The following is a 27,517-nucleotide window of genomic DNA, read 5'->3' on the forward strand; positions in this document are numbered from 1 at the left end:
ATCGAATCAGCCCTCTGCTGGCCAGCGCATTAGCGCGGACAAAAACTGTCTCGGCCACGAGAACAAAGCACGTTTGTGTTGCTGTGGCGAAGGAGGCCGAAGTAAGCGGCTGGTTTCTCTCGAGCGTGCCCCGGCTGTTTCGTGAAGTCGGCTGATCGACGAATCCAGTCCAGGCCATGTGGAATGTCAGCGCGGTCGCGCTCGGGCCTGGAGCGAACAGCCACGGTCCGCTGGCTGGCCTGCTCCTCACGCGCCACCGTCGCGGCCGTGCCGCGCACGCGCTCTCGGTCACCGGTGTGCATCTGAGGTGGCATGCTGGACGTGTTGGGATTCCGATGTCTATGGACGCGTGTGTGTCTTTGCTTCTCCATCTGTTTGCGCCCCAGTCTGCGTCTGTGGAAGGGTTTTCGGTGTCCTTATCAGCTGGAGCTAGCGCACAAGCCCTAGCCTCACCGATCTGACTGTTTTTCTCCGCTTCGCTGGGCGAGGGGGCTGGGCGAGCCGCTATGCCGTCTGGAGAACTAGGCGTGCTAAGCCAGGCGGAAAGCAGCATGGCATGACGTCACGTGACACTGCATCGGTCTGGGTGTTCTGTAACGAGCCTTTCGGACTATGTTGGTGGAGTCATTTATAATTCCTGGTCATTACCAATTCATATTTCATTTTAAAAATGTATCCATGTTTGCGTACGCTGCAAGGTTGATATAATCTGTGTTGCGCCAAACCAAACCGTGGAAGGTCGAATATGGCTCACGTTGTTTTATTCGGCGGCTTGGATTTAGTTTGATCTTGGACGACCTGACTGACCGTAATATATTTTGTAGCGTCTGCGTCATTTAGCATGAAATTGAGATCATCAGCATGACGCAGTGCTTCTGAATGTATATCTCAAGATAAACGAGCGTTTTTTTTTTGAAGGACTAGCCCCGAAATGCTGCCGAAGTGCCCTCAACAAATCACTCATGAGCTATCTATGGTAGGTCTCCGACTTTGTACAGGTACAGTACAAGTTTAACCTGCACAGGACACGTCAGCACCATGCCTTCAGTGATTGTAACCTCAACTACAGGGCACTTCGGCACCGTGCGTCTAGCGATTCCAATGAACGTCTCAGGGTAGGAGGCCCTCCGAGACTCTATCACCCGTCAAGGACTGAACGGCCCACCAGGCGTTTGAAGGGAAGGTCCACAAAAATATGCAGGACCAGAACTGTTTCGCCAGTTTTTTTACCGAAGGCTCACTTAAAGTGTAATGCTCTTGTATCGCATTTTCGGGAAGCGATCAAAATATTTAGATCGCGATGCCTATTTGCACTTTTAAAAATCACAAACACCAGAAATATTAAACCGCTGCATTTTTTCTTCCTTTCTAACGTTGTGGATTAGGCACAGGCACAATGAGCGTTGCCAAGCCGACTTCTAGGGCGTGACACCCCTTTCCCGCTTAGCTTCGGTGAAGAAGAAATCCCCCCACCCCCCACCCCCCACGTCCTCGCGGCCAAAAGCCTCAGTGACGAAGACCACCCTAGGGTTTCTCTAACATAGGAACAGGTCCCTGACGCATCAGAATAGGACTCCAAACGTACAAAGGCCCCTTTAGCGGAGAAGAAGGGTTCCGTTGACGGGAAGGGCCCCTATGATCCGATTTACTCCGCTTCGGGGCGAAATCCTGGCTATGCCACTGATCACTAGCACATGCCACCTTGGTGTCATGTCATGTCACCCTGGTACCACCGGATCGCAACAGTCAGTGGTGTACAGCATGCAAGGGGGACAGCGAGCATCAGGGGCGTGCGCGCCATATACAATTTTACATAAACATGCATTTTTGCATATGCATGTCAATATCTTCCGGAAATGACAAAAATTCAGTTTTAACGGCATGTAGATTTAAAACGTGCAATATTTTTGCATGTTAAATAATAAATTTTGCGTACATCTGTGCGCCAACATGCGATTTTCTATGAAACGTTTTGTTGACCCCCCCCCCCCCCCCCCCGCATTGAGAAATCCTGCATACGGCCCTGGCGAAAGTGGTCCGGAAAGCGTTTGCGAAGGTTACCAATCACCACGCAGGCGGACCTGATTACCAGATCACGTGATCATGGGGTGATGCGAGTGTGAGTGCCTACACCGAACGTGAAGGGAGCCAAGCGATGAATCAGCATGGCTGCTGCTGAGGCCCGCTGGCAGCACGCGCCCGGCGCGGCGCGATGTCACACCTCACTTGTCAGGAATGTCAGGTTGTCAGGAAGCACTTCGGGAGCGTCGGCCCCGACGCCCGCTGTCAATTGAAATTCATGCGGGAAATTGGATAAATTCACGCGCACTTGTTGGGCTTCAGATCAATCGACTCATAGCTTACCGGCTATCTCATTAAACACAGCGCGGAAGATGGGTCGGGATTGACGACCAGGCGGCCCGCCGCGCCGGCCGCTGTAGGGTGCCGTCGCCGGTGTATCACCAGTGGGTGCGGCCGCAGCGGAGCTGCCCTTCCCCAGGGTGCGGACGGGAGGCGCAGCTTTTTAACCCGCCAACTCGCCACATCTGACCCGGCCAGAGCTCGCGGGCTTTTGGCTGATCGGTGGGCCAAATTTGGCGGGCTATCGGCAGGTTAAAAATTTTGTGAAGTAGCGAAATAATGCATTTTGTGTCAATGCTTGCGTTTTAAACCCTTTCAAAAATCGGGGTGCTGCGACACGCAATGCGATCATGAAAATGTTCACGTTATGAGTTTTCTAGCAATGTCTGTAAGTTGCAGAATAACATCACGGCAGTCGATAAACGTGGCTTTGGTTTAATTGCAAGCCATACCTTACATTTTCACATGTAAGTCTACACCGCGGTTTCATAAGATGTGATCAGTTTAGCGTTTCATGTCACTGATCCGCTGACACAGATCTCGTGATAGCTCGTGCTTGGAGCGCCAGGTAGCCGCCAGCTAGGGCGGGGGGGGGGGAGGCGGGGGGGTGAGGGCGTAAAATGCAAACTAAATGCACAGCTGCCGCTGCAGGCATGTCCCTTGCGAAAATTGTTCAGCTAAGTTCGGCAGCTATGGTCTCAGTATATGGGGTGGGCTGGAACTGATCCAGCCCAGGTCTCGGTGAAATATGCACTAGCTCCCATTGTTTATGAGCTATTCCCATTACCGCCCATCCGCGCGATGGAGTGGACCGTAGTTTGGCATCGTCGTGCGTGGCGCAAGCTGCCCTTCATTTGGAAAACTGAGGAAGACATGCTGTTGGCAACGAGTCGCTGTTTGTTTGGAGCTGCTATGTTTTCGCGTTGTCGGTATTCTTCTTAAAAACTTTGCCTGGTTATGTGCTCGAGTGTTCTAAACAGTTCTTAAACAACTTGATGGTGCGTTGCTCCCGCTACCCGTGCTTATTTTTAGAATTTGCTGTATTTTTTTCAGCAAAAAGCTGTCGCTGTTAGGCAGTTTTCGGACATCAAGTACTATTTGGCTTCCCTTGCAAGAAATATTCGGCTACTCGCCCGGTCGGCCTCGCGCGCGAACGCAGTGTCCCCACCCGCTGCCAGACGTGCCGGCCGGCCGGACCGGCATGCGCAGCGGTGTGAGCTTTAGAGAGCGGTGGCACGGCATCGGCCAGTTCGGGCTGGCTAGCATCGTTGTACCGAAATATCGACCGTGGCCCCAGCCGGGATCTATATTCGTCCACGCAGCATGCTGGTACCTTTGCTACAGGAAGATGCGGCGTCTTTCAGCAATCTGCTCGCATCGAAACAGATGGAATCCGCGTCTGCGCGTGATATCTCTTGCTAGTTATTTTCCCGTCAAAAAGAAGCCGTGGCGTGAGCGAACGACACTTGGGCTGAAGCTTGACAAACTGAGCATCTGAGGGATTTCGAACCTCAAATACGTCTTGACTTGCAATACATACATATATATATATATATATATATATATATATATATATATATATATATATATATATGTATATATATATATGTGCATAGATGTATTGCACAGCTACAACTACATTATATATCGGCATATATCTCAATATATATAAGATTATTCGAAACATATTAGATATATTGGCTAGACATGTCTTAGACAGACATGGTCTGCAACAAGCGCCAAGGTCATGCTGTCCGTGACGCGACCAGCAGCCTGGCAGAAAACCTGGTGTCACAGGTCGCCAAAGCGGTTTGGGGCAAACGGGTCAATTACCACCAGAGGCGGAGCTGTCAAAGTCGGTGCGCCGCCGCTGCACTGGTGTATCGAAAAAGGTCAAAATATGCAGATGGACGCTTGTTGACGTAGATACCAGAAAAGTCCGTCCAAAATTATCAAAAGTGTACCTAATGCCCTCGCCAGGCAGGAATGACTGGCAATACAGACCCTGCGAAAAGGTCTGGTCGCTACGGTCGTGGTTGCTTTGCTGGGGCGGACAAGAGCCACGGCCAGGCTTGCCATACTGCAGACCTGGAAACGCACAATTCAAAGTCGTGAACGCAAAACTAGGAATTTTTGGGGCAGTCTCGGAAAAATCGCTGCGTGGTGCTCAAAGGTCACGTAAGAGACGCGGGATAATCAGAAAACATGGTTTCAGAAACGGTGGATTACAGCTGCTATAGCTATTATGAGATGGCAAACATGCATGATGCCACATCATGCGAGAACGTTGTAAGCCGTCTACAACATAACATCAGCAGAGAGATGCCCACTCCAGCGCTACAATGTCGTGTCATTAACTAAGAATGAGACCAACAACAGTATCACAAGGCACAGCATGAAACAGACGAGGCTTGCTGACCTGATTATTCTCCAAAGTCGCCCATATCTGGCCGCCACCCCGATGCTATGGTGAGCGAAGACGCAGTCGCACTGGTGAAATGCTCTAGCGCTTTTCTCGCGGTAATGATACAACATTTAGCGATACGAAATAGGTAATGAAATGAAATTGCATGTGGTGATAAGGGTGGAAAGGCAACTCAATGTCCTGCACAAATTTGGTTAAAATCCGCTGCCTGTGTTCGGAGTTTTCAACTTTGTATGCCTTCGACTGGCTTTGCGTGAGCGACGCACCCTTATGTGAGAACGTGACTTCAGTATGTTTTCTGGCTGCTCGGTGTCATCACCTACCTCAACTCAGCCTATTTTCATCACACTTCGGTGCGACAAAAATAGTCACACACCAGTGACATTTTAAAGTAATTTTGGAATATGGCAACTTTACATGGCGCTCCGTGCTGAAATCGGCTTCAATTGCCAACCTCGCCGACCAGCCAGTCAGGCTGCAAGTCAGGTTTCACGGGTTGGGTTGTATTTTACGTTGTTGCAAGGTAAAATTTAATGCCGACTCTCATTTAAACTTAACGCACATACATGCAGACTGAAAAATATTTTCAGGCCACCGGGCCCTTGCCTGTCGCCATGTCAAATGCCACCGACAGTGTGTCCAACCTACTGCTACCAGGCGCTCTCCATTCAAAGGTCATCCATTAAAAACATTTTTCACATTTGAAGATACTGGGGCAAGCATCAGATATGATGCAACAAGCTCACTTATAACTAGAGGTATGCATTTTGGGTGGAAAAGGTTGCTCTAGACAGCACAATTCTCTGTTTAGTAAATATGCTTCTCAATGCGTCATGGTTTGATTACCTCATCACACCTTGCACAACATTGATTGGGGGCCAGTTGACGGATGTTATATCTGAAACCGCGCTCACGAACGCCAGATATGGACGCCTCGATACATATATTTTGTTGTCTTGATCGCCGCATGGCTTATGGAATGGCAGGATTTGATTCACGTTATTATGACGTTATGGATGCCAAAGCGGCTTTGAAATAATCTCCCCGATATTCCTTTTCCCATTCTAGCGGGCGTGTAGCTCAGAAATTAGAGGTGCTTAGGTCCTGAAAAGGGCAGGATTGAGAACAGCACCGTAGGGTTTTCAATGTGGCTATTTCAGTTCAAAACTCCATATAACTATGGAACACTCCCGTTAATCCGCAAGGGAGGACATGCCTGGGAGGCGCTCTTATTCTACGCGATTAGGCAACCATATTAGGTTGTAATTTGTAGAAAGAGGAAATTGGGAATATCGTGCGAAAAGTGGCTGCCTGTCGTGGCGCGTAACAACGTAAATTGGAAGATTTGTGAAATGAACATTTCTGATAAAGTTTTGCGTTGGAAGCAACACGTTTGTGTTATATCAGAAAGATCATTTGAAACTTTACAGAGTCTTCTGAAATACCTTCTTATAACGTCACGGGACGTCCAAGAAACCCAAAATCTCGATCTAGTCAAAAATGACTCAGTCCGAATCAGCTCATCACTGCTTCGCAAACCACAATGCCTTGCAACCGGTTCGGGCCTCAAGATATTTGTCATCGGTACAAGGAGCACGCATCTTGCATCGAGTCTCGTCATGATATTTGAATCCTGCTGGAGCCTAGAGCTCACGGGCTGCACCGCGGCATCACAGAAGGCTTAGGAATGACACGTTTCACATCCAATACGCTACTTTGGACCACGGTCTATTTCCCATAATGGGCCATAATAGGCCTGAATGGTGTGCGGAAGCGCTTCTGGGGGCGAAATGGACATTAATGACGCATTCTCCGGCGGAGTTTGCAGAATTGTTCAATTGGGCAGTAACCAGACATTTTGTTGCAATTAATGTCTGTTTGCATGCTCAGACTGCGGTCGTCTACGGATACAGACATTTTCTCGATCCCACAAGCATGAGACAACGGATGCAGAAATTCCAGATGCAGGTGTACATATGCAGCCTGTTGCCTGGTTCATGCAGTCAGCCAGGCCTCAGATTCGCTGAAGAGCTCGCCGAAAACTCGTCTTTGAGTTAAATGCGTGTAAGGTGGCGGCGTCCTACCTTGACAGCATGATAGCTTTTCCAGGCTTCCGTCCTTCACGCTGCAGAATTTCTGCGAAGTTTTAGCTTCGGCGTGGTCAGCGTGTGGGCGGGTGGAACCCCATCATGTACTGGCATTATGGCAGCACGGTAGGCTGTAGGGCTACTGTGTTAGCCGCCCAAAAAGAAGTGCAGAAGTGGCAAGATTTCTGCTGTGGTGCGGATTAACGCCTGAGGCAATGGGTATGGTGGCGGTCGGGCCCCGTTACTCTGGGTTAATACCCGTTAATGACTTGTCATCATTCCGAGCTGCTTAATCTTGTCTTCTGAACCATAACAAAGGTAAGACGAAGTATTCGTACTGTTTGCCATTCTTCCTAATGCGCCGAAAATAAAGTAGACGAAGTTCAGCGAGAAACTGAGTTTTCGAGATAGTTTGGACTTCTTTCCCAGCCACGGGCCTACTCAACGTCAGCCTAGTTCCCGCTGCTGGCGTATGCCTCTGCATCTTTTGGCTGACGATTCCAGTACTTCGTAAAACATATTTTGAGCAGGAGCTAGGTGTGCATGATACTAAGTACCATTTTCTTCAAAACACATCTCCAGTTATGTTCAATCCTCCCCTCATCGGGTGTATATTTTGAGCATTGGCTATCAGAGCCTTGTAGTCCCGACGTTTGTAACGCTTAACACCTGCATCTGCTGTGTAGGCTTTTGGGCCTAAAAAGTCGACGCACGCGTACATTACAAATACAACATAGTCAATTCGGATTGCTGCTTTCAGCTTTCCATCTGGTTAAAGTGCAATGTCTCATCGGTTTTTGGCCTTTGCTGGAAGTTCGGCAATCACCATTTTGCAGCTACAATTTTCAGATTTTTTTAGCAACGTGACGGAAAGACAAGACAGAAATCTCAACTCGGGTTCTGCAGCTGTCAGAGCAGTCAGGCCTATACCATTTTTAAATCATCACAGTTATTTCACGGCAGTTGAAACGCAGCTGCGTCTTTCCACGTGATTATGTTAACTTCAATGTATTTAATACGCATGGTATGAGTTTTCTTTCCCAGAGCACTCGCCACCTGCTCTTAATCAGATGATCTAGGGTCGAGCTTACAGCACCAAGAGACGCTGGAGCTGTAGCCACAGCGACCCGATCGGGCATCCAGGGCCAGTCTTTCAAGGAGGAATTACGATAGGTCAGCCCAACCAAAAGTCTACCCATCTATCCACACGCTTGCCTCCTGGCTAGATCCAAAGTTCGCGTCCTTAGGATGCAGAGACCCAACCTACCCTGGTTGTCAGCGAGCCTCTGATGTGGCTCCATGTGGGACGCACTGCCCTGACCTGGGCTGACCGGGCGGCGGCACGGCCGCTTCTCGGGCTGTGGGCAACGGCGGCGGTCGGCGCGGCTTCGGCGAAGCGCCGGCGCGGCGCCGCCGGTTATGCCGGTCCGACACGAGCTGTACCGGGAACCGCGCGGCGTCGAGCGCTCGACCACCTCCGACATCGCCGCCGCGCCGCCGCCGCCGCCGCCGCCGCGCGGCTGGTGACGCTGAGCTGGGTACCGGCCCGCGCGCGAGGCACTGGCCAGGGCTGCCCGTGGGTGGGGAGGCTCGATGTCAGCCTTGGAAAAGGGCTGTGCGTAGAGGATGTTACAATGGCGGTCCACGAGTTCCTGGTGGGGCGTGTTGTGTGCATCGCTGGTTACTGCCATACACCCGTGCATGGATGACATGATCATTGAACGGCACACGACAGCTTAGTGGAGCACAGCTGGAAGGACAGGGCGCTGAGAATGAATGCACTGCACGATACGGATCTTGACCACAGCTTGTCCAGTTACTTGTGCGTCGCGTTGAGCGTTGTAGGTTGTGCATCATTCCTTTTGGGGCTGTTCCTGTCGTTCTCTAACGAAAGATCTCCTTCCAGCTGTACGAGATAGACGACAACCCCAAGAGGAAGGAGTTCCTAGACGACCTGTTCCGGTTCATGCACAACAGAGGTCAGTCTTCAGCTGGCGGATTTGCTGCACATTCCAAATGCACAAACAGGCAACACTTTTATAGCGGTTATGGATACCGCTCCTGAATTTTACGTCACCATTCGTTTGCCGGCCTATTGATGATGACGTTGCAATTCCTGTGCGTAGCATAAATGAAGACGAACTAAGTACAACGTGCCGTAAAAATCAGGAAGTGTCCCAATTGAGTACGCAGTGTGTACACAAGCCATAAAGCTTTTCGGTAGACCCTATGTGTTTGTGCCGTATGTGCACTATGTGTATATGCCCGTATATGTCCCGTAAGGGCCCATCACGTACTCCTGTTTTGGGGACATAACAAGGCACGTTTCTATGAATTTGGCATGTAATGCCCTATGCCGTAAGCGCTGGAAAAGAAGAGGCATGCCAGCTCTCAGTTTCTACGGAGGTCTTGCAGCCACCGTGTGGTGGTGCGGGCGGGGTTGACTAAGAAATGGGCTCAATCCGGACTTCTCGGGACTTTCCTACGCCCCTGTGTATAGTCGTGTGAGCGAACTGTGTGGCCGACTATATCGACCGGTGTTGGGGCTGTGTGCGGGGATGGCGGACCGGCTCGCCCTATGCCCGACCAGTGTTGGGCCTGTGTTCGAACGGCGGCGGACCGGCTCGCCCCATCCGTCTTGCGAGGTGTGGCTCTGACTGGAGGCCATGCTGTGTGTCGATGGGTGGCCGGGACTACAGCGCCAATTTATGATAATGCTCCTATCAAGCGTGGGAAGTTTATGCCCATTCTACGGTAAATCAATCGGTGGTTTGGATGGTCTCCAGCCGCAGCTGAGTGATGAGCTCTGAATGTTTGTCAGATTTAGTCTGGGTGTTTGAAATGGACGGTGCTGGCACCGGGCTTGGATGGAAGCACGCTAAGCTTGCTGTTCTGAATCGGGTCATACCACCTATATGTCCCCCCCCCCCAACAGGGTGAAATGTGAAGAAAAGCACGGGCTCAGGTAAACAGCACGGAACAGCCGCAATGAAAAATGAACTATCATTAATATTCCAACACCGTGGATGGCCGCAAATCCACATGGTTTCATGGGTTCAGATGACCATCGGCGTCCGGAACTCACCTTACCTGAAGGCGTGGAAAGAGTGCTGTCATGGCTTACATACAAGACGGGTCATGGAGGTGATGGGCACGGAGTCGGTGCTCCGAACACTGGCATGAGAGCGTCGTCTCCTACGGGGGTCGCCAAACCTCAGAACGCCACGTAGCGCAGCCTGTAAGCCATCGCTCGGCGGGAGTGGGAGCCCACCCGACGGCGTCACCCGAGTCCGGGGTGCCAGCGGCCCGCGGCTCCGTCCGTTGCCTTTGTTCTCCCGAATGGCGTGGTATACTGCGTCGCGGAGCGTCGGGCGGTCGTCACGGCGCGCCGGGACGCCGAAACTGTCGCCCGGCCAGTGACGTATTCCACGGAATCCGGCGGAATGCCTGCCATTGTCACGCCTCCGGCCCGGGACTAGGCCTCGCAGTGGAAATTATCCCGCGCTCCTATCAGAACTATCAATCAGCCAGAACAATTCGCATCCCCAGTAAAGCTGTCTTCATAAACGATACGAAATTACCGGCTACGGGCGTCTTAGTGCTGCCGCATTTCTCCTGTGTCAAACCCCACCGTCTCTCCCGGCCGGACGCTTTGTGTGTAATTTCCGCGTGTTGGACCCATGGGACATTATGGGTTTACGAGAGGCACCCTAGAATGTCCAAGGTGCCCATTATCTCTCCAACATATTTATGTGATTGGATGCTACAATTTTATGCGATCTCCAAGGTCAACCGGGCCGTGTTTCTTCAATGGCGACAGCGGGCGCACACATCAAAGGTCATAGCTTTTGCCTTACAAAAGGGCGCACAGTAGTGAAAGTTAGCGACATTTGTACTAACGCAGTTGCGGCAAAACCAACAAGACAGTCTGAAGGTCTGGAAGTTTTTTAGGATGAAAACCACGTGGCTGACGGCTTGATGTGACTGTGTGCATTCCAAGGAGCGAGACGTCTTATAACACGATGATGACCGGATCTCGAGCCTGCAGCTAAAGACACACGCATGATCGCCAATCTGTATATATTCCCATTTAAATGTCGATTGACGTCAGTCCTGGCTAGGCATGCCGATCTTATCATATTATGATAAACAGTATGATCATTGCATACTGCATTTCTGCATGCATTAAATTACATTATGAGTCCTCTGATGGTGAATGTGCTGAGCTCTGTTTCCGCATGCTGTGAGGCATATGGATGCATACTCGCCCATGGGGACAACAGCCATTGTTCATATCACCCACATCACCGCACGAACTTTTCACTGCGGCGGCCTTTTTCACTGGGTGTCACTTGGGTGTCAGCGGGATGTGGGAGTGCGGCCGGGGACGTTTCCAGTGTCAATCAGCCCTACCGACACAACCTCACGACCCTTTGTTGACCGCTTCTCGTTCAGTGCTGCACTACATTCGTCAACAACCGCATGCGGTATGCGCCCTCGCAGCCAGTTCGGCGGGGCGGTGGCTGACCGTGCCCGGTCGCCCTCCCCTCCCCCCCCCCCCTCCCCCGCCTTGCGCAGATCACTACCGCCTTACGGGACTCCCCGGGCCGACGATGCTGCTGATCTGACCCTCCGGTGCCCGGATCCGCCCCGCTCCGTAGCCCGACGCTGCCGGACTGTCCCCTGGTGTCCGGCTCTGGCCTGCTCTGTGGTCGAACACTGCTGAGCTGGTCCTCTGTTGCCCGGCTCTGGCCTGCTCTGTGGCCTAACAGTACTGAGCTGGTTCTCTGGTGCCCGGCTCTGGCCTGCTTTGTGGCCTGACGCCTCGACGCCAGCTGCTCTGTCGTCGTCGACGGCGGGCGTCGCGGTCGGCGACACCTGGCGCGTGAGCGGAGAGGCAGATCGAGGTCCTCTGGACATCTGGCGGCAGGGTGGCGTCCTCCCCCCCCCCCCCCCCCTCTCCCCCGCCGGCGCAATCTCGGCGTCGGCTCACGGCCGGGCACCACTCACCACCACCTGCCGACTCGGGTGACGCGGGCTCGGGGATCGGCGATGACGTCACGTCCGGGCCCCCGGACGGCTCGCGCGGACGACGGCCGCTCTTGTTTGGCGTCGGCGCCGGGGGATCGCAGGTCGCTGAACCCAGCTCCGGCTGTCGCTACCCCCTCCCTCGAGTCCACCGGCACGTGTCACGGAAGTGAGTCTGTGCTGATTGCGGGCAGCAGTAGTTTACGCCAGGGCTCACCAACCCCTGCCGCAGTCCAGTGTTTGATCGAGTTATCCTTGTGCCGAGGAAAGAGCATATCATGTGAGGGACTTTGAAATATACCCCACAGAAAGTACCAGAGCATCAACTCCCATGTCAACCAAACATCGTGATCATGTCGGATCCAAGTTGGGAAGCGGTCGCACCAGCGCAGACAATTTGGATGTGTTTGTCCGATGGATCGTACGACGGTCGTGTGATACCAGCATGGTGGCCTTTGGCGCAGTGTCCAGAGACTAAGCAGTGAACATGGAATCCAATCACTTCATGGAGCCATGTGCGGTAGACGGAGAGCCGTGCGTTAACACTCTTTGGTAAAGAGACACGAAATCGTCGCGCATTCCTGTAGGACAGGCCCTCTGCGCTGCACACGTGCAGGAGGGTGCTCTTCTTCCTCTAGAGGATGACTGGGTTTGCGTCGGGCGGTGTCGGCTGTCGCTGATACAGGCTTAAGCTTTCCCCAGCTCTGAGTCGCTCTGAGCAGCTCTGAGTGGCTCCGAGCAGCTCTGAGTCGCGCTCTCGGGGTGAGCTTCCCCGGCCGCCTGACAGCTTGATCCGGTCGGTCGCGTGACACAACATAACAGCCGGACCCCGGTCTCAGCTGGTTCCCCTGACACCATCCTATCCGTGTCGTGCCTCAAGGTGCAGGTCCTTGGCGGGCGCCGGGGCTGGGGACCAGTGGTTCAATACTTTGTCGTTGACTGAGGTGGTGATTGCAAGCAAACCCCCGACGGAACCGTCACCACGAAGAACTGTTTCAGTTCTTGGCGGAGCGTATTGCTCCGGCTTGCGCACGCTCGTGCACACAAAGCCCGGGGCGTCTTCTCTTCGGGGTACTGTTAGCTATCGAGATCGGGGCGCAATTAATGGGAACCGCGTGCTGGTGGCCCGTGGACTCTGACAGGCTCATGCGTGTGTTTTGATGTTGCCCGCCCTGAGCCGCCGTTGGTGCCGGCGTCCCGTTTTTTTTCCACGTCCGCTCCAACAGCGCTGGCCGTTGCTTCGTTTGGGATGACGCCTGTCGGGTGGCTGACGCGTTCGTTCTGCTGCGATTTCAGGGACCCCAATAAGTCGTCTGCCAATCATGGCGAAGCAGGTGCTGGACATGTACGAGCTGTACAACTTGGTGGTAGCCCGTGGTGGGCTGGTGGAAGTCATCAACAAGAAGCTGTGGCAGGAGATCATTAAGGGCCTGAAGCTGCCCTCTTCCATCACCTCTGCAGCCTTCACCCTGCGCACACAGTAAGGGGATCAGTGTCGCCGTCCGGCTGTTGTCAAAGACAGCCGTTTCAGCTGACCTGTCGTAGCTTGAACTAGTGGTGTCACAGATGTTTGTTCGTGCAAGCGTTTACATCCAGGTGCTGGCAAACACCATCGTAAATGCCAGCGATACAGGCATGTTCACAGAAACATCCTTTGCTCTACAGTTGATGAGGCTTCAGTTTCTGGGTACCCAAAGGATGGCATGGTCTTGTGCATTTGTCTGGGTACCCAGTGGATGGCATGATCGTGTTAATTGTTCCGCATACCCGGTGAATGGCATGGTCGCGTGCATTTGCCTGGGTACCCATTGGATGGCATGGCCGTGCGTATTTTCCCTGGTACCTAGTGGATGGCGTGGTCGTGTGCATTTGCCTAGGTACCCAGTGGATGGCATGATCGTGTAAATTTTTTCCGGGTACCCAGTGGATGGCATGATCGTGTAAATTGTTTCCGGGTACCCAGTGGATGGCATGATCGTGTAAAATTGTTCCGGGTACCCAGTGGATGGCGTGGCCGTGTGCATTTGTCTGGGTACCCAGTGGATGGCATGACCGCATGCATTTTTTCTGGGTACCCAGTGGATGGCGTGGTTGTGTGCACTTGCCTGGGTACCCAGTGGATGACATGATCGTGCGTATTTGTCCGCGTACTCAGATGTTCGTGTGCAAGCTGCGCAGGCCAGCACATCCTGTGTTGACTCGAAACTAGTTGCTGACGTGATCATTACGGCACGATTACACGGACGTTGGGTTTCAATTGCCGTCTCTGGCTTACGCGTAGCCCCATAACTCGTTCTCATTAAGCCGTAATGATATTCAGGAACCTCGGATCTCAACGCGATCCGCCCTGTTATTGCATATTGCATGGAAGTGGTGCCGCCTTCCCATGACCGCCTGCCCTGCAGTAAAGCGTATCACTTGTCGAAAGCCATTGCGATCTCAGCGTCGGGATGGAATTACATAAATAATTGCAGGTTTATATCCGCCATAAGCGGTCCGCCGTTGCCCTTCGGACGCCTGATTCCTGGATTTAATATCAGTAAAACATGGAGCCTGATGAGGCCGCGGCACGCTAGCGGGCCGTAACTCTCGATATAAAGGCACGAAGTGCAGCACACCGCTCTCACCCTCTGCCTTTCTCACTCTCTCCCTCTCCCTTCACGGCCCCTCTTTCCGTGAAATCCTTTTACTCATGCGCTTAAACCGCCATTTTCACTTCGCCTGAATGCGTGCACGTCTTCATATTTGAACTCGCACGCCTCGTTTCTTCGTGACGGTAGAACGGAATGATTAAGAGTGAGGTGAAATACTCGTCGTTGATCGTTCAGCGGCAACGCGTTGAAGAGCCATGCTTAAGGATGGCGCTTGGTCAGATGACGCATTTTTAAGTGTTAACGGGGTATAATGAGGATAGGCTAAATGTCGAAGGACAGCACGTAGATTCGGGGACATGAAAACTAGGAATGACGAAAAGAAAACGACGGAATGGCAACATGTAACGAGCCGACACCCGCTTTTTAAGTTGCGGAATCGGAACATAAAAATACCATACACATCATCCAGGAAATGACCTGTCGCAATGACATCGAGGTTACCTAGTTGTCGATTGCACTTCATGTGAGCGATGAAATCATCACTTTTGCGCACAAAACGCAATGCTGGTCTAGTAACAAGTGTTACGAGCGATTAGTTGGGGACCTGTCGAGACCTCCGTGTGACGATTACTGACCCAGGTCCCAATTTCACCTTTCTCACCACTGTGGTGCTTCGATTCTCCGTGCTGGAAATCAAAACCATACCGTTAGCTTCATTTTGGCTAGCAACTACATGAACATGGCGAAGCATTCGTCCCTGTACCACCTGCACCATCCTACCTCGTCCTCGTCCCTGCACCATCAGCACCATCCTGCCTTGTCCCTGCACCACCTGCACCATCCTACCTCGTATTTGCACCACCTGCACCATCCTACCTCGTCCCTGCACCACCTGCACCATCCCGCCTACGTCCGGTTTGCAACGATGAATCCACATGTTCACGGCACCACTAAACGATGAATCCACATGTTCACGGCACCACTAAACGATGAATCCACATGTTCACGGCACCACTAAACGATGAATCCACATGTTCACGGCACCACTGAACGATGAATCCACATGTTCACGGCACCACTAAACGATGAATCCACATGTTCACGGCACCACTAAACGATGAATCCACATGTTCACGGCACCACTAAACGACTCTGCCGCCGCGTCACAAATGTTCTGAAGAATCAGGTTTTTGGCTGTGCTTGTCCTGTGATGTGGACCAAACCGGGCCTCCCTTCTCCGCCAGGCCGCTTCTGTCGTGCGTGTCGCCACAACTCGCCACTTGCTGCCATTAAGACGTGGTGTTTATCGTCCTGTTCGTCGTCTCTCTGTTCTGTGGTTCGAAATGATAATTTATGTCACAGTATGCACGAAAGGTTGGCAGTGGTCTCATCATTCTTATTATTGTTATTCATGAGCTTTACCTTTTCATATTAATTGTTACGTTTCTGTGGCACTTGTGGAGTATTTTCACGCCATTGTATTTGACACCAGAACGTTGCCACAGCCCAGAGTTTCGCTCCAAATGAGTTAGACTGTTCCGTTTCAACTAATTTTCTTCAACGGCATGGTGAAATACGAACTCTCCCCGCCTCCGACAATCATAAGTAAATACAATTTTTTTCTGTATGCCGCTCAAAAGATTTGAACTTGCCGTGATTTCTGAAAATGTGTGGACCATGGCATGTACCGAGCCTTATTGTTGCACAGCAATCAGGAACGGCCATAGCAACGTCAGTGAAGAGCGTGAGAAGGACTGCATCATTCCTGATATTGATGATCCGCAGTTACATTTTCGATGCCTTTAGTATCTCATTAAAATATTACCACAGCTGTGTTGGGTCCCCGTCCAGACCCTGCCTGCGGACACGCATGATAATTGTTTGGACGTCAACAAGTTGGTGCTGTCTTACGTTGCAACTTTATTTTGTTGACATTAAGATGAAGTTCTACCACAAGTCTGTGCAAAATGGCATTTCACGCGGCTGCTATTCACTTCACCAGAATGAACGGCACGACGGTATTGAGAAGATTGCTCCGTTCATCGTGATTGTTGTGCGGCAGGTGCACTGCGGAGCAATAGCAAGCCCTTCTCTTATAACTACGCCATTTATCAGCCCTTCTTCATTGTACCAACAGCAGTCTGAGACCAGGTGCTTTACGCTATACACTCTGTGGTGTAGCCAAGGGGGTGGGATGGGGTGGGGTGCAGTGTTGGGACGCGCCGTGACTGACCCGCACGACGCGCCGCTCAGCTTCGACCGCAAGTCTTCTCGGCAACACTTCTGAATGTATCTCCGGACTGGCGGTCAGGAAAACTATGTTTTAAATGTCATGGACACTACACATTATGGCATCGACATCAGGCGCCAGCAGCCGTTATTTTGTAAGAAGACTAGCGGACAGCTGAGAGAATACGCACAGTGCGCTGCTAAAGCGATTGTTAAACGCAGCAGGGCAAGCCCACATCGAAAGTTTATTGATACCCTAGGTACTGTACGTTTTGGTGTTTGTGGGTTCTGTTAGTCTGCTGACATTGCGTAGGTTCTTTTGACTGGACTGGGTCTCGCTCGCAACAGAATATCCCTCCCCATCGCACATCATGTTAGCCCTCTCGTCGCAAGCTCTGGCCCCGTCGCTGTATACAGTTCAGTGCGTTTCACGTGCCGTTTCACAGCTTATCGGACTTTCAACCCCAGAGAGTCTCGGAAGAAGTTTCTGGACATGTTTATTTTGTTTGCCAGGTACATGAAGTACCTGTACCCGCAAGAGTGTCAGAAGGAGAACCTGAGCAGTCCGTCGGACCTGCAGGCAGCCATAGACGGCAACCGACGCGAGGGGCGCAGGGGCGGATACAGTAACGCCTCTTACGCCGACTTCGTGCAGAGGTCGCCGCTCATGGCCAGGTACAAACAGATTCGGACTTCTGTAGTGTGCTGTGTTCAGTTGTGTGAGTCATTCAGGCGCGTCAATTACGGTCAATTGCTGAGACTGTGAGTGTCGGGTACCATGGCATGAATCGCTGCGAGGATGACGAGAGATCGCGGCTGGATCAGGGGAAGTACGTGGCGCCACGTTCACGTTCCTGGCGGATGTCACAAACCGCTGGCAAAATTTTCTGGGCATGCACGGATGCATCTGTCACGATCCAGACATGAACAAAAACCAAATGTATTGTTCGTTTCTGAGTGTAATCTCTTTTTATGAGTGCTTCTTGTTTCTGATTGTAGTCTAAGAAATAAAGCCTTGGTATCCAGAGTGCCGCGTGTTCCGGCCATGTTTCTCGCTCTGAGCTTCTGGATGCGGGTCGGCCTGACTTGGGTGCTTTTCCAGCTCGATGGCGCAGTCGTTCGGCTTATCCAACGGCATGCCGACCACGCTGCATCAGCAGGGCCTGTCTCCTCTGTCGCTGGTCACCAGTCGGCCCGGCACCAACGGCGCCGGAGGCCACCCGCTGCCGCCCAGTGAGTACAGTACCACCACACCGGCCAGGCCGCTGGTTCCTCTGCTGCTGTCCAGCAGGTGTAGCACCACTGCACCAGCCGGGCCCGTTGCGGGCGATACTGCACGTGTCATGCCGGACATGGTCTGGAGTCTAATTTTGGAAAGATAGGTTGGAGGGTGGAGCCGGCGCTCCAGGGAAAGGTGGCCAAACTTACCCACAAAGCACGCCAAAAACGGGTTTATCCTCGTATTTGCTCCCATTTCCTCTCAAATGTGGGGGTTTGGAACCCCCCAATCTGCATGAGAGACCACACTCCTGGTGGGATTTGAGCGGAGTTGTGGTGGCCGCCGTACTTGAAATGAAGTGACGTTTTTCAGCTTTGACAAGCTATTTATGTTTGAAGTTCAATCGAAGTGCGGTGCTTATGATACAATTTGGGTGACCTTCCTGGTGTCACGTACAGAACCAACGGATCCTGCGCATTCACTTCAGCCTGCTTTTAAGCTTTCGAAGGTGTCCATCTCCCTTTCAAGAATAAATATGAACCTTGCGTCATGTTTTCAATCCTCGTGGACGCGAAACACATCCGGAGGAAAGAAATAATGGGGGCGTCCTGCGTAAGAGCCCGCGGGCCTTCGGACGCCCGAGTCCCGGGGTCCGAGAGCATTTACCTCGCTAAAGAGGTGCATGATCGATGACTGAAGCCGATCTCGCTGATTTTCAAGCCCTGCTTTGAAACTTGTCTCCATTTAAAACACATTAACGTCATCGTTCGGTAGTTAGGTCCGATTTACATAACCACACCTGGCGAATGTACCTGGCCACGGCGTGACCGCCCGACGAGGGGGAATTCGCATTCACCTAATGGTAAAAACGTGTTTTCTGCTCCCGTTTATCCCAGGGTGACCGTAGCCTTGAAAACGCTGGTGATTCTGGCGGAAAATTGCTAACCAAATCATAACCATCAAGTATTCAAGGCACCTTCATATAGATAGGGCTCTTTGAAGGTCAAACCAGGCTAATGACCGGAAGTGATCTCACATTACGTTTGGTCACCTTCTGCGACGCTTACATCGCTTTTAAATCGCTTTTTGGACACTTCTCTGGACGAAATCTGACTTACCAAATGGTTTGGCAAAAAGCAGTTTGGGGCTAAAGTCCGTATTTGGAAGGGAAGTCCCATTATTTCTCTTGACGCGGAGGAAAGGGCCACGGCCCTCTCAAAGACATATCAAGTTCCACCCGTGCTGTTTCTGCCAAGACGAACCAGAAGCCTGGTTTACTGCAGACCAGCATGCCGAAGAAAAATGCCTAGCGTGGAGGAAGGGGCGAGGTACAGCAGCACCGAATAGTTTGGTTTCATTCCCCACCATAGCCTATAGGCCTGACGCCAAACTTAACCACATGCCGTGACCCGGATCCTCAAGCCACTCAGCTCCCTGCAGCTCCAGCGTCCATGCTGGCAAGTGTAAAGAAAAATGCGGTTTGTTCTCATCAGAGCTGCGCGGTGCACGGGTCGGGACTCTCCCGACAGAGCTGATGAGAAGTTGGGCGTCGGCGGCCGCTCGCTCCGCCCCGACAGCGCGCCACTCAGGCCAGACTGCCGGCTCGATGCAGCCCTGCAGGACAGGTGGCAGCCCTCACAGGGAGCTGCCGGTCCAGAGAGCCCTCTGTATCTGCTGCCGCTTCAGAGACAATGCCTGCTGCCGGCTGTGACCTAGACTTCAGGGCTCGTGTTGGCCCCCGGAGATGATAGCCGAGCTCGTGTGCGCGTGCAGCGGTCCTGGTGATTGTTTGGTGGCGTAATTTATGCACTGTGAGGATCGCAGGTAGTGCGGCTCCCGGCGAGGTAAACACTGAGACGACGAATTTACATAACAACTGGCCTCCAATTAACTAGGGCCTCGGGCTGTGCATCACCGAAAACATGAGGAGAAGCGCTCATAACGTCAAGGGAATATAGAGATCACTTCCCAATTTTCAGTTATTTTGCACCGGAAACTGACCTTTACTTTACCTAGGGCAACTCACTTGGTGAGCTAAGAGGAGCCACCTTGCGTTGGGTCACCACTGGTCATGATGATGACTCACCTATCGTACGCTCGCACGCAAGGCAGCGCCCGATCATTGGCAGCACCCAGCCTCACACCCGAACGGACTCTGGGTGGAGCGAGCCTTCTCGCCGAGCATTTGCGTTCGGTCGATAGTGGTGCGCCGTTACGCGGTATCGCTGGCATCTCAGTACCCCGTTTCACAGTCTGAACACTGAACAGTCGTCCTCAAGCTTATCTGGCCGACCCTGCTGGCACAGAGTGCGCGCGCTGGCGTCCTTGATCCGGCCGCTTCCCCGAGCAGAGCTGTCGTTACGCCGTGCCCGATTACCCTTATCTGGCGGATTGATCCTCGGTTTCTGATATCCGACTCGTGCATCTTGCCGATCGGCCTTGGTTTGGCCCAGCGCTCTCTCGGAAACGGCCCGCCGGCCTCTCCGTAATGGCCATTAGCAGCCATTAATGCCGCCGACGGTGCAGCCATTAATGCCGCCGCCGGGTGGCTCGGGCAGGCCGTGAAGACTACCTGCTATGATTGACTGGTCCACCGGTGTTGGTGGGCCACCGGTACCGTTCGCGGTGGTCTGCCAGTCATAATCACTGGTGAAGATCAGCGGGCTCACTGGCGATAATCATGGAGCTCACTGGTGATGATCAACAGGCTCACTGGTGTTCATCAGTGGGTTCACTTGTGATCGCTGGCGGTCTTACTGGTTAGGATCAGTGGGCTCACTGATAATGATTGGCGGATTAACTGGCGGTGAACGGCGCGTTCACTGGTGATCACCAACGCACCCGCTTGTCAGAGAGTTCACTGGCGATGTTTGAGAGATTCACTGGTGAGGATTGCGAGGCTGACTGGTGCTGATCACTCAGCAGTCCCACTTTTGATGATAAATGTATTCACTAGCAGTGATCGGGCTGTTCACTGGTGATCAACAGTGGATTCACTATGATGGCCAGCAGTTTCACTTGTGGTGATCAGGGAGTTCAGCGGTGTGCCCGCCCTCCCTGACGGGGAGACAGGCAAGTGACACCATATGGCCTCGGCAGCTGAGTGCGTCGTGAAGCCCCAATGCCCTGAATTCACTGGTGATGATCGTGAGGCGCGCTGGTGATGATAGGCGTGTTCACTGGCGCTGACCACCGGGCTGTGATGACGGATGGCGGGCGAGTCGGTCAGCCAGGCGGTCAGTGGTGGGCTTGATCGGCCAACTGACACTGGCGTGAAAAATGCGACCTCGGTTGGCGGCCTGGATGGGCCATCGCCGGACCGGCGGGCCACTGGTGGTAAATGGTGGCCACCCTCAGCGGTCACTGGATGGCCACCAAGCCCACTGGTCACCTTTGTACCAGTGATCCACGGTCCCGTCCACTGGTCGCCGCTTGTACCAGTGATCCACGGTCCTCGTCCACCGGTCGCCGTTTGTACCAGTGATCCACGGTCCTCGTCCACCGGTCGCCGTTTGTACCAGTGATCCGCAGTCCTCGTCCACCGGTCGCCGTTTGTACCAGTGATCCACGGTCCTCGTCCACTGGTCGCCGCTTGTACTAGTGATTCCATTCGGGGACCAAAAATTTAGTAAACCGAAAAAACCGTGTTGATCGGTTTGGTTTTCAGTCGGTCATTGGCAAAATTTTTAGTCATGTCTTAAACAAGCAAATTTTGATTATTTCAGATTGCGAAATGTTGCATGTTAAATCTAAATAAAAAGTGGGGAATAAATAATAATAGTAACATCTCAACTGCATCCAGGCGGTTTTATTACATAAGTACATGTTTTAAACACATGGCTGATGGCTCACAATATCCATTAAAATAAGATAGCATGATGTGCCACATTCTCATAAATAGTAGACAGAGCTCAGCACATGTCATGTGAATGCATTACAATCTCAGCCTTGAAGGCAGCACCACTGTATGGGGGCACCACCACCGATGGATACGGCATTGCATGAGAGATGAATGGGGCCAAAGACACTACAAAGGTGAATCAGACCTCACGTTCCGAGCAAATGGTTATTACTCAGCATTACAGCCACAAAATAAAGTCTGGGAGCAGGCAGGGTCACTCAGTACGTACGTTCAACGCCCTGAATTGAAATAAGCAACACAAGCCTTCCAGATTCCTCAGGCTATGGAAAGTTGCAGAATGACGACTGATGAAAAAACACTAGCCTGTGCATAGCACGCGGCGAACTTCCGTCGTATAAAAGGTGAATTTACGTTTTAAGAGCAATCTGTCTTCTACTCCCAACTGCAAACATTGCACAGGGCATTTCAGCGCTCCACTTTCGAGACAGGTACCACGCGCACGTAAACCAGTGCAGCAACACATAGTTTTCTGCTGAGGCCCAAACAAGAAGGCTGAAAAGATTAACCAAATCGGAGAAAACATTATCTTCTTCCAATAAATATTCTAGCCACATCAGTCCCAGTACGACGACGCAGCGCCCTACTTGAACCAAAGCGCTTCGCACGCGCCTGTAGGTCAGCACCTATTGTTAAGCTTGCGTGCAGCGCACCTTGCGGTGAATACTTATGTATTGCTTCTTTTTCACCACTTTAGCATCCGTTATGAACTGTCGTGCTAAACAGCGTTTTTTTTATTTAACTCGTGCAAGCATTATTTTCAACTCTGCTCCTCTATTATATCAATAATTTGCATTTCCACTGACGAAGTGTAAGACGGAAATCAACCACTCAAAAATGGCTGCTAGAATTATGTGACTGATGCAGTTTGGCGTGTTCATCGTAAAGACAGTTTATGGAGCAAACTTTGCAAATGAGGAGCCTGCCTTGGAAGGATACCTACTTGGTTGGTCCTGTTGTTAAAGGATTTAGGGAACACACCAAGCATGGCTGATAAATATGTACGAAGTTAGGAAAAATCAGTAAGTCGGGAAACTGGTGATAAATCAAAGCCTTGAGCACTGTGTTTTGTTCTTCCCATGTTTGCTGTTTTTCTTTTTTGTGCTGCGCACAGCAGTTGGTCATGAATTGGCGACCTCTGGTACTGGTAATTGGTAACCTCTGTTTGTGAAGATGCGTGGGCTGTACGCCTAATGAGTTCTGAATGTTCAATTCACTTTGTTGACTCTGCTGAGTCCCAGCGAGCCCCCAGTGAACACTCAAGTACTGAAAAACTTACTCTACCGTAGGTTTTACTGCTGTTTTTTGTGCAAAGCACACTGAACACACTACTTTTACCCTCGTCCTGATTCACGGTTTTGTATCATGTGGATTGATAGGTGGGTCGATGCGACCCCTCCCTCTCACGCGTTTCCAGAATAAAAGGAAGGTGGATGTTAGCACAAAAAAAAAACAAAAAAGCAATGTATTAGTCTCGGTGAGATTTCGCGATTTGTACTAGTTTTTATGTTGTTAGGTTAAGTATTGACACTTTTACGTTAGGTCGAAGGTAAAATTTTCCTGACAGCTGCACTTTTTTAGCCCGACATCATGCATACGAAACCCCGCGTCATGGCCACACAAAAATAAAGAGGCGTGTTACCTGTTTAATTTTGAGCACGATGGTGTATGTGGGACTTGGGTATATGTTTATGATATACGGCTCTGTTAATAAAAAAAAATGTCGGCCCGCCGCGCGCGTTCCGTGGCATCGTCTGTTGCCGCTCGCCGTTGGCGCCTGACTTAGATCGCCGTGCAGTGTTCCCAAAAAATCGTCGCTGCTCCGAAACTGGTCAAGCTATGAACGCGTTTTTGGTGTCAACACACGCGCAATGAATGCTTTAAAGTCGAATTAAAATTTGGGCGCAATTGCTCAACGTGTCGGTGAGGTGTCTTCAAAAACTTAGAGGATCCGCATCGACCCTCTTCCTATCAGGGCGTGGGTTAACTTGACAGAGACCTGGCATGCTTCTTGAGTGTATGCAAAACTGCACAGGAAATCCTTTTAGAATGGATTTTGGGCACGTAATCTATGGTTTCCCCTCCCTTGGTTATGAGGGTGAGAACAGGATCTGAAGTAATTTTGTTCCACACAAAGTGGATGGTATTTTGTGGGCTCCTGACCAGTGCATATGGACACTTCAGAAACAGAACTTCAGGTGAACAGAAAAGATCACATGTTAACGTGCCAATACTATTTCAGAAATCAGTCCGCTTTTGGACTCAACCAAGTGGTTAATTTTTGGTTCTCATCTGGCACCACTAGTTGTACGGCACGTGTGAGATCTTGGTCTGCCTCCATCGACCATGTTTTTTTTCTGCGCAGGCTCTCCGTTCCTGGCCGGCATGTGTCCGCCTGGGATGCCGACTCCTAACGACACGCTGATGACGCTGTGGAACTTGTACAGCAACAGACAGCCGCCGCCGTCGCCGCCGCTCAGGAGGCCCGAGGGCATGGGCCTGGCGCCGCAGAGCGAGGCCCTCAACCTCGGCGTTCACAGAGAAATGGCCAGGTGGGCGGGCGCACGCTCATTTGCATTGCTTTCTAACCGCATGTGAACATTGTGTTCTGGTACCGTGCTATCTTTGTAGTTATATTATCAATACATGTGACCATTATCTCGATTAGTATTCCGTTATCCAACACGACGCTGAATTCTCAAGATGGCGGTGGGTTCCGAAGCAGGGCCTCGGAGCTTCTGGGTTCATCGAGGTGGTCAGATATAGACGAGATTCAGGTCATGGACTCAGAAACGGTTAGGGTACCGAGACCGAGGCAGGGACTATGGCTCCTAGGATGACTCGATGATGCCCAGATGGCGAAAGGCGCTGAAGCGGCTAAGTCTCCTTGTTTGTTGCTTTCTTTAGCGGCGGGAACGAACCAGGCGTGCTTAGACATGGCGTGTGCTTGATGACATGATGCAAGTGGCAATGTAAACGTTCACGATTTTTGCATACTTTGTAACCACCACCGTTAATCGTGTTTGTCACCGGGTAGACGTGTCAGTGTACCAGAGGGAGAATGGACCTAAAACTCGGTCTCCCCTACCCCGATGATCTTTGGAAAGTCCCTCGCATAGATGGCCATGCCACAATTAAAGAGAACCACGTGATGCACTAACGCACCCTAAGAAATTTGTATGCTTCGTTTCAGGCAAGAAAGAGAACGAGATGAGGAGCGCGAGAGGGAGTGCGAGCTGGTGCAGGAACGCGTAAGAGCGCTGAGCAAGGAGCGAGAGCGGCACTCGAATATCAAGCGGGACTGTCCAGAGGAGATGTCTCCGCCGACACACAAAAAGGCCCGTTCAGACGAAGGCAATGGGAGACCGGATGCCTTCCCACACACCAAGATGAGCATCTCGACAAAAGGTGAGCGGGCGGCGCAGCTCGTTCGCCGCCGAGGCTTTGCTCTTGCCATGGCTTGATAATGGCTGTTCGTAAGGGTACATGTTGCTGAAGGGGGTTGCCTTCAGCGAAAGACATCAACAGCGCTGTTTTAAGCATTAGTGTTCGGGTAGCGCACACGGGTGGCACCACCGAGGAGGACGGAGGACGTGTCCTCCAATGAGCTTCAAGTTTAGAATGACGCTAGCGGGTTGCATAGGAACGGGCCTCAAATACCCATTATCCGCACCAGCCCTTTTCCATCACCGATCGTCCGTTTGTGGCGTCACAAGTCGTCGTCGTTGTGTTGTCATCAGTGGTACATGGTTGGCAATCGATGCACTCCGGATGTAAACATAAGCAGCAGCCCGAGCTGAGCAGCCGGCGCTGGTGGAGGGGACTGATATCCTCGTCAGGAGTGGCCAGTGAGCCGGCAGATCGCCCGAGGGCGAATGCACCCAGCTGGTAACACCACGCGGCTCTGTCTCCACAGGCGACAGCAGTATAGTGGTGAGCATGGAGATGAACGGCGTAGGCTACCAGGGCGTGCTGTTCGCTCAGCCACGCACCACCCGTGTTTAGCGGACATCGCTTGCGGTGTCATCTAGAGCTTATGGATACAAGTATTAGTGTGCGTGCCGCCGGCAGGACGAGCCTGCCCTCAAGATGGCGACGTGCCGCACGTGCTGCAGACAGCAGATCTCTGTGAATAATTGATGTTTTCTATTGCTGAGCATGAATTCAATTTCACGAATAGGTGTTGATTTTTAGGTTTTTTCTTGGTTTTAATGTGTTTTCTCGTTGAAGTGGTTGCTTTCACGGTTCCTCTCAGTGGAACCCATGGCTGCGTGGCACTGTTTTGATGCATTTGTTTTGGTTTACAGTCATGGATTGGTTCCAGCCGGTACTTTTGTTTGGAAAGGTCATTCTTAGCATGAAACGCAGCCCGTGCGGCCGAGTTTTCAAGGTGTCGTTTGCTCAGGGAGGGAACATTACCAGTCCAGAGAAAGTAGACACACGTATCCTATGCGCTTCGGCGTGGTCGTAGTCGATATCCAGGCCCGAGTCGTATCACGTGTTCAGCAAAAGCTGATGTATAGCGACGGTGCTGAAGGCGTTGACAGCTCTCATAGTTTAGAGAAGAGTGTGTTCCTTTTACTACGTGCCTCATATGTCGAGTAGTTCGTTCCTATGGTGGTTGCGTGCCACTTGTACGGCAGTGCTGTTCACCTCGTTGCACCGCGTGCGGGTGGCTGAGTAATGAAAACTTGCTTGTTCCGTGTAAACTCTGGTGCACACATGTGAGTGGTGCCGCGAAAAACTCACTGTACGTGTTTTGTCCTCATTCCATCTTTCATCTCTCGTCATCAAGCATGAACTCGCGTGTGCCGTAACAGATTCAATTGTCCCATACCGTTTTTGCTCAAACTCTGGCGTATCTTCAGTCCCGGACCATTGGAAAGTCGCTGAAGATTCCTCCTTAACTCGGTCGCCGACGCAGATCCCTCCTAACTCCGACACATATCACCTGGTGTCATACGCGAAAGCATGTGTTGCGCTAGAAAAAAGCTATGACTGTTTCAATAAGACACGTGTTGTGAATTATGCGTTCGTGGTGTTGTTGATGTGATTCGCTGTTCCTCCGCATGACATCGCTGGTACAATAAAGCGTTAAAATCGTGGCCGTTTTTTCTGTATCATCGCATACGCCTTACCTAGAAAATGCAGATCGCCCTAAAGTGTCTTCATTTGGTTTTTGTCAAAGAACACTTTTGTCCATGCTCAGTTATCAATATAATCCAGTTCTGGATTATGTTGATTAGTGGGTGCATTTGATGTGAAGCATAGCTCCTGCTTTATGTCAAGTGTGCGCTCTTATCATGAGCTACATTAAACGAAATTGTTTTTGCACGTTGAGCACCCTTCTCATCAATCACTGGCGGCATTTGGACAATTGTACCGGCGGGTGTCGGACTGAACACAGGTTATGTGCACAGAGATACGGGCTAAGGCGTCATCCGTTAGCTAACTGGAAATCCTCGACTGACCCGAGGCGGGAAAAATCACGACGATACCGAAAACACTTGCCGTTGGGACGTGAGGTCAGCGCGCGTGAGGACGCGAGGTCAGCGCGAGTGAGGACGCGAGGTCAGCGCGCGTGAGGACGTGAGGTTGAGTGCGTGAGGACGGACGTGAGGTGAAACGTGAGATCATTGTGCGTCATCACTATTA

At 51.7% G+C, this 27,517-nt stretch overlaps 2 protein-coding genes across 2 annotated transcripts in view; both read left to right on the forward strand.

Annotated features, from left to right (window-relative positions):
- The window catches only part of LOC119099690 (protein dead ringer homolog), a gene marked incomplete at its 3' end in the record, with an annotated part of 22,086 nt that extends 4,238 nt beyond the window's left edge, over positions 1-17,848 (forward strand). Inside the window, exons 3-6 of the mRNA XM_037222755.1 lie at positions 8,780-8,852; positions 13,198-13,381; positions 17,238-17,399; positions 17,827-17,848. Coding sequence (XP_037078650.1) covers positions 8,780-8,852; positions 13,198-13,381; positions 17,238-17,399; positions 17,827-17,848 — 441 coding nt within the window. The remainder of the gene's footprint in view (positions 1-8,779; positions 8,853-13,197; positions 13,382-17,237; positions 17,400-17,826) is intronic.
- Positions 17,849-17,857: 9 nt separating this feature from the next.
- On the forward strand, positions 17,858-26,384 carry LOC119099917 (AT-rich interactive domain-containing protein 3A). Its single transcript, XM_037223009.1, has 4 exons — positions 17,858-17,957; positions 24,228-24,414; positions 25,056-25,270; positions 25,779-26,384. The coding sequence occupies exons 1-4, from the start codon at positions 17,861-17,863 to the stop codon at positions 25,865-25,867; spliced, it is 588 nt and encodes a 195-aa protein (XP_037078904.1). The 5' UTR covers positions 17,858-17,860; the 3' UTR covers positions 25,868-26,384.
- The last annotated feature ends 1,133 nt before the right edge of the window (positions 26,385-27,517 follow it).

The sequence above is a fragment of the Pollicipes pollicipes genome, unplaced genomic scaffold (genome assembly GCF_011947565.3).
Source record: "Pollicipes pollicipes isolate AB1234 unplaced genomic scaffold, Ppol_2.1 Scaffold_4881;HRSCAF=5763_pilon_pilon_pilon, whole genome shotgun sequence".
NCBI lineage: Eukaryota > Metazoa > Arthropoda > Thecostraca > Pollicipedomorpha > Pollicipedidae > Pollicipes > Pollicipes pollicipes.